The following is a 7493-nucleotide window of genomic DNA, read 5'->3' as shown; positions in this document are numbered from 1 at the left end:
ACTATCATGCAGTGACTTCTTAACTTCCATACTCACCTCCCTATTTCTCATCACTGCTTTCAGTGTACTAACAACCTTCCTTCCCTGCTGTACCCTTTCTCGCACTTCATCCCCCAAAGTTCCATCCTTACTCATCACACTACCCAAGTACTTGAATGCACTCACATTCTCCATGTCCTCACCATCCAACCTCACTGCACACTCTGTGACTTCATTCCTCTCAAACACCATAATTTTACTTTTGTTTACATTAACTTTCAGATTCCTCCTCCTACACACTGTCCCAGATTCATTCACCAAACCTTGCAACTCCCATTCATCTTCACTCAACAATACTGTATCATCAGCAAACAGCATCACCGGAATCTTCCAAATCTCACCCTCATTCATTAGGGCCACCCCCACATCCACTGCCCTACCTTGCACCTCCTTTACAACCCCATCCATGTATATATTAAACAGCCATGGAGACATCACACAACCCTGTTTCAGTCCTACACTGAGATCAAAGAACTTACTCAGCTCACCATCCACTCGCACCGTAGCCCTAGCTCCCTCGTACATGCTCTTCACAGCACTCAACAATTTCCCCTCCACTCCATATATTCTTAATACCTTCCACATACCTTGCCTATCTATTCTGTCATAAGCTTTCTCCAAGTCCATGAAGGAAGCATACACTTTCCTTCCCTTCTCTAGATACTTCTCCACTAAACATCTTAGAACAAATATCTGATCTACACACCCTTTTCCCTTTCTAAATCCCCCTTGTTCTTCTCCAACTAGCTCCTCTGTCACATGCCGAACCCTGTCAATGAGTATTCTACCATATATTTTACCAATCACACTAAGAAGGCAAATACCCCTATGGTTACCACATACTTCTCTCTCCCCTTTTCCTTTGTATAAAGGAACAATTATACCTGATTTCCAGTTCTCTGGAACCCTTCCCTCTTCCCAAGCCAATCTACGCAACTTTCATATCCACTCCACAACAATCTCAGCCCCATACCTATGCGTTTCACCACACACTCCATCAATTCCTGGGGCCTTTCCCAATATAATCTTTTTCATCGCTTCCACTACTTCCGCCCTACTGATCTCTTCCTCCCTCCTCTCATCTCTTCTTCTCCCAGCCATTCCCCAACCACTTATACTCGCACTGCTCTCACTCTCTACATTCAACAAATCCTCAAAGTGCTCCTTCCATCTCCTCAATTTCTCTCTCTTCTCCACCAACAATCTCTTATTCATATCTTTCACTCCCCTACTATTTCCCCTTTCATACTGCCTTACTTTCTTTACCTCCTTCCAAAACAATTTCTTACTCTCCCTCCATTTCACACTCAGATTCCTAACTCTTCATCCACTTTCTTCTTACCCTCCTTCACCAGTCTCTTAACCTCCTTTCTCCTGCTCACATATATAATAAATTATACTTTATATAAAATATACGTGAACTGTGCCGCGAGTGTTAGTTTAGGTGCATGGCGTAGGTGAGCGATACTTTAGCAGCAGGTGTGCTGTGAAAGGTAGCGATGGCAAGGAATGAAGGACGTCATTGAACAGGTACTGTACCTTGGTCTGACATTTAGTAATAAATTATACTTTATGTAAAATATACGTGAACTGTGCTGCGAGTGTTCGTTTAGGTGCATGGTGTAGGTGAGCGATACTTTAGTGGCAGATGTGCTGTGAAAGGTAACGATGGCAAGGAACGAGAGACGTCATTGAACAGGTACTGTACCTTGCAACGCCGGGCAACCACAGACATCAGTGGACAGGTAGTGTACCTTTCAAAAACAATTGTTGAAATTTATGATTCTTATCTAAAATGTTTGTGATATGTGCCACGTGTGTTCGTGGAAAATATTGTATCATGTGTTGGGGGAACGTTTGGAGAAGGAGGGGAAAATATGTTTGTACACACACACACATATATATATATATATATATATATATATATATATATATATATATATATATATGTGAGGGAGACTATATCATGTGTGGGGGGAACCTTAAGATTGTGTGAGGGAGTATGTGTGTCATGAAACTGAGGGGAATGAGGGCGGAAAAAAATACACACACACACACACACACACACACACACACACACATATATATATATATATATATATATATATATATATATATATATATATATGTATATATATATATATATATATATATATATATATATATATACATACATGGCACACACCCACGGACGCCAGTGAACAGTTATGAGACCGTGAAAAGACACTGAAAAGTTATCCTTTATGTGAACTGTTCGTAAAGGTTCAGAGATTTGCTGTCCAGAAAGATATAACATGACGAATGTAGTGCTACTCTCAATGGAAGGTGTTGCCTGACAGTGAATAATATCTCTTCTATTTCAGCAGAGAACCTAAAAAGCTCATACTTGACTTTCTGTGTCAGTGCTTGCCAAGATGGAGAAGAAAGGTCTGTCTTCTGACCAGTGGCAAAAGTTTTTTTTTGAGGAGGAGACCGAGAGCGAAGTAGAGGACGAGTTGAGAGATGTTCCCAGTAAGGAAGAATGGGACGAGGTCCCGGAGGATTCCCTTCGGGCGGCAGTGCCCACACGTGCAGAATGACGGGAGCAGACACCACCACCACCAGCGTCATGACTATCGGCCCAATCATCGTCTTCACTTGGACGACAGACATCGCCTTGGCTTGGACCTCTCACTCCTACAGCCATCATGGTCTCTCCACCTCAACCCTCTAGTTCCCCCTTGGCCGAGCCTATGTCACCGGAAGCAAGGCCTAGTTACACCACACTGGCACCTGCACAGCACGCATTGTCTGTGGCGCAACTGGTGCAGAAGGCGACTGTGTTGTCCCCTGCCTGGTCAACAAGGATGCTGTCTCCAACAGCGATCATCTCCCCCTGACGTTTTCCAGCAGCAGAAGACAGCTCGTCCTCCTCATCATTGGAACCCTCACCACCTCGACGAAGCCGGTGTGGTCCACGGCCCGGCTATGGGGGGCGGCCAAGGGGTGTCTGAAGAGGAACAAGGGTGTCGGTAAGCCAACCCACTGCAACCACTGCGGGAGGTGTTGCCGCAACGGATCCAGGATGGAGCAGTGGCCCTTCACACCAGCTAATGGGCCCTTCACAGGATCCCCAGGAATGAAGGTGGATCCGCCAATAACTCCTCTCCAGTTCTTCCAGCTGTTCTTCATGAGGGAGTTGTTGACGTATTTCACCAAAGAGACCAACGGCTATGCGTATTTCCTGGGGACTGCGTTGGACGCATGGTTCATCTGCAATGAAGAGGAGATGGCCAAGTTCCTGGGGCTTTACTTTTTCATGGGGGTGTTTAATCTCCCGAGCATCTGGCACTACTGGGTGAGATCCCACATCTACAACTACCCCCTCTTTACACAAGTGATGAGTGGAAGGCATTTCAGGGCAATCCTGAGACACTTCCATACGTTCAATTCACTTGCGATACCCCAGGACAATGAAGACCAGCTCATCAGGGTTCGCACAGTGATGGAGTACCTCTTTCAGTGGTTCCAGAACACCTACTTACCCAAGGAGCACCTCAGCCTGGACAAGGGCTCACTGCAGTGGAAGGGGCGCCTAAGCTTCCGCGTCTACAACCCAATGAAGCCCTCAAAGTGTTCCATCAAGCTGTATATCCTGGCTGAGGCTTGCTCGGGTTACATCTGGAATTTTGAGGTGTATACGGGGCAGAAGAGAGCGCTGGAGACCACCGTGTGGAGCCTCATAGAAGGATCAGGGATACAGAGTTTACATGGACAACTATTATAACTCTATATCCCCGTGTGAACGCCTCTTCAGTTCAGGAACCTAAGTGTGTGGGACCCTACGCCTGGCAAGAGGAGCACCAAAGCAGCTGCAGGACATCACCAGGACCACGAACCTGCCAGTGGGGGGCATGACAGCGATGCACAAGGACAACGTGATGGTGTTGCTATGGAGGGACAAACGCATTGTCAACATGGTCTCCACCTTCCACAGCACAAGGACCACCCAGAAGCAGGTTCAAAGGAAGACCAGGGCTCCTGATGAGAGGACAACCTATGTCCAGAAGACCGTGGACAAGCCCATCGTGGTGGATGACTATAATTGACACATGGGTCGGGTGGACCACTTAGACCAGATGGTCCAATACTACCCCATCCAGCGGCAGACCGTGAAATGGTCCAAGAAGATCACCTTCTACTTCATTCACAAGGCCATTTTCAACGCATTCGCCCTGTACAAGAAGTGCTCACGCGGGTCAGTCAGTCTGCTTGAATTCGTGGAGGAGATAGTGGACAAGCTCCTTTACTTTGATGAAGCAGAGTGGCCTGCATCAGGACACGTCATCCACCATGCCCCTGACCTTCCAACCCGACGGCCAGCAGGACATCCAGCACCTGTGGCACCTGCTGCAGTGCCAGTACAGGTGCCATCACCACCGGCTCCTGCACCAACGTCACCATCTCCAAGAGGAGGCCAGGAAAGGAGTCAGCACCACCATCGCCTGCAGGACCAGCACAGGTGCTGAGAGAACCTTCAATGGTTCATGGTTCGTTGGGAGAACCTGCTGCCATTGCCATGCCCGGGCCTGCAGCTGCACACCCAGGACAACAGGACCAGGGAATGCCAGGAGGACATCCAGCCAAGCATCGTCGTTTCATCGATGACAGAGTGCGGCTGGATAAGACACTGGGCCACTGAGAGGAGAGGATCCCCAACCAGAGGAGGCTGCGGTACACCCTGTGTTCCCTGGCGAAGATGAGGAGGGACACAAGTCACATATGTCCTTTTTGTGATGTGGCATTGTGCATGGGTGATTGCTTCGAACGGTTCCATGCCGAGCGAAGTACTCCCGAATGCAGTGTACATACTGTACACACACACACACGCACACATACACATACACACACACACACACACACACACACACACACACATCATCTAGAAGAACACAGTATAATAACAGAAAGACAGTTTGGTTTCAGAAAAGGAAAATCATGTGTTACTAATCTGTTGAGCTACTATGACAGAGTTTCAAACACAATACAGGAAAGGGAAGGATGAGTGGACAGTAACTATTTAGATTTCAAAAAAGCTTTTGACACAGTACCACACCAAAGACTTTTATGGAAACTGTACCATCAAGGAGGAATTCGAGGCAAACTGTTTTGTTGGATGCAAGACTTTCTCATAAAAAGAGAAATGAGGACAGTACTAAGAGGAAACTACTCATCATGGAAAGAAGTGACTAGTGGAGTACCACAGGGTTCAGTGCTGGCACCAATCATGTTTTTAGTGTATATAAATGATATAAACGGTAACACTGGAAATGAGACCTATCTGAATATATTTGCAGATGATGCAAAAATACAAAGGAGAATTACTAACACAGACTCTTGTAAAGAGCTACAAGAAGAATTAAATAAACTTCATGAATGGAGTAGTACATGACAAATGGAATTCAATGTGGACAAGTGTCATGTAATCAAGTTTGGTAAAAGTGGAAAAAGACCTGATTGGGATTATAAGTTAGGAAATAAAACCCTATACACATCAGAAAGAGAGAAAGACCTAGGTGTGATTATCAATAACAGACTATCTCCGGCTGACCACATCAGCGAAAAGGTACGGAACATGTATACACTGCTTGCAAATATGAGAATAGCATTCACATACATAAATGAAGACATGCTAAGAAGGATAATAACATCATTCATTAGACCAACCCTGGAATATGCATCAGTAGTCTGGAGTCCTCATCTCAAAAAGCACATAGACAAGATTGAAAAAGTTCAAAGGGCCGCTACAAGATGGATACCAAGCTTAAGGGACCTAAGCTACTTAGAAAGACTAAATAAACTGAATCTACCAACACTACAGGAGAGAAGGAAAAGAGGTGACATGATAATGCTATATAAATGCATATCAGGAAAGGAGAAAATAGACATAAATGATTACTTAACATATGGAGAAGCATCAGCAAGAGGACACTGCAAAAAATTGCATAAGAAGAGAGGTGATAAAGACGTAAGGAAATTCAGTTTCCCAAACAGAGCAATTGATCAATGGAATGCACTACCGAATGAAATAGCGTGTGCCAAAACAATTCACAAATTTAAGGATATGTACGATAAATATGGTTTAAGACACGGGACAGTACGAGCTTGACTCATTCCTGTAAAGATACAATTAGGTAAGAACAATTAGGTAAGGTAAGGACACACACACACAAACACACACACAACACACACACAATACACACACACACACACACACACACACACATATTAACACAGACACTCAGACACACACTACCACAACTACACACACACTAACACAGACACACACACAGACCCACACACACCCTAACACGCTTACTCACACACAAACACAGACACTCACACACACACTCACACATGAAGGAAGCTGTGCAAAGCTACAAAAATGATGTGGAAACCATTTATGCTGAAATGGTGAAAGTAAAGACAGACTTGGAAACAATGGTGGAAGAAAAAAACATTGAAAAGGAAGTGAAAAGAATAATCCCAAACAATCCTAAGTTAGAGATTCAGTAGATATTAACAAATCTATAGTAATCACCGGTATAGAAGAGGAAGAAGTAAAAAACAAGATCTCAAGAGACAAAAAGGGGATGGCAAATGTAATGGGCATATTGAAAGTAGTATCAGAGGAAATCTGTAGTAAAGACATGAGGAACACAAAATGTTAGGGAAATACGAGAAAAGCAAGTCAAGACCCCTAAAGGTAACCTTCCAGAGTGTAAACACCGTGGAGGAGATACTAAAAAATGCAAAGAATCTTATGGAAAAAGAGGAGTTCAAAAATGTATGGATAAAAAGATGCCTAACACAAGAGGAACAGGAATTACTGAAAGAGAAGAGGGAGGAAGCAAAAGCAAAAAATGAGGGAAGATCAGAGGAGGAGAAGAATACATTATTTTACAAAGTTTTTGGATTGCAGGTACGAAACTGGTACATAAACAGGAGGGAATAAAAAGGAGGAAGGTGGTAGAACCAATTCATGACAAGTATATAAACAAGATGATTAAGTTGATGTACTCAAATCTGGATGGAATGGTATCTAAATTATTAGAGATGAGTGACTGTGTCAGAGAAAATGAACCACATATAATATGCCTAACTGAAACAAAATTAACACCAAGGATATCGAATGACATCCTAAACTTAGAGGAATACAATATATGGAGAAGAGATAGGAACTTAAAAAACGGAGGAGGAATTATAATATTAACTAAAAAAAAATCTAAAAGTCAAAGAAATAGGATTAGATATACCCTCGCAAGTAGAACTGATTGCAGTAGAGATAAATACATCTGAAGGGAAAGTAATTGTAGCTAATTTGTGCATGCCACCCAGATCAAACACATGGGTAAGAGATGAATATGACGTACCTGGCAGAGAGTACAATTTAGAGTTTAAGAGCATTACTACAT

The 7493-nt window shown here is 43.9% G+C and overlaps 1 protein-coding gene across 1 annotated transcript; it reads left to right on the top strand.

The window, feature by feature from the left end:
- The first annotated feature begins 3307 nt into the window (after positions 1–3307).
- Positions 3308–4063, top strand: LOC145404004 (uncharacterized). Its single transcript, XM_080275608.1, has 2 exons — positions 3308–3682; positions 4016–4063. The coding sequence occupies exons 1-2, from the start codon at positions 3308–3310 to the stop codon at positions 4061–4063; spliced, it is 423 nt and encodes a 140-aa protein (XP_080131734.1).
- Positions 4064–7493: the final 3430 nt, after the last annotated feature.

The sequence above is a fragment of the Coenobita brevimanus genome, chromosome 7 (assembly GCF_032717465.1).
Source record: "Coenobita brevimanus isolate Jiangsu-jjx chromosome 7, ASM3271746v2, whole genome shotgun sequence".
Lineage (NCBI taxonomy): Eukaryota > Metazoa > Arthropoda > Malacostraca > Decapoda > Coenobitidae > Coenobita > Coenobita brevimanus.
Note: the sequence above shows the minus strand (reverse complement) of the source record. Positions and strands in the feature narration are given on the sequence as shown.

Excerpts from the sequence above, each read along its gene's own strand:
- LOC145404004 (XM_080275608.1), top strand. The coding sequence starts at position 3,308 with ATGGCCAAGTTCCTGGGGCTTTACTTTTTCATGGGGGTGTTTAATCTC. Across the intron at positions 3,683-4,015 it reads AGCTGTATATCCTGGCTGAG|CACAAGGACCACCCAGAAGC; the intron begins GCTTGCTCGGGT and ends CACCTTCCACAG.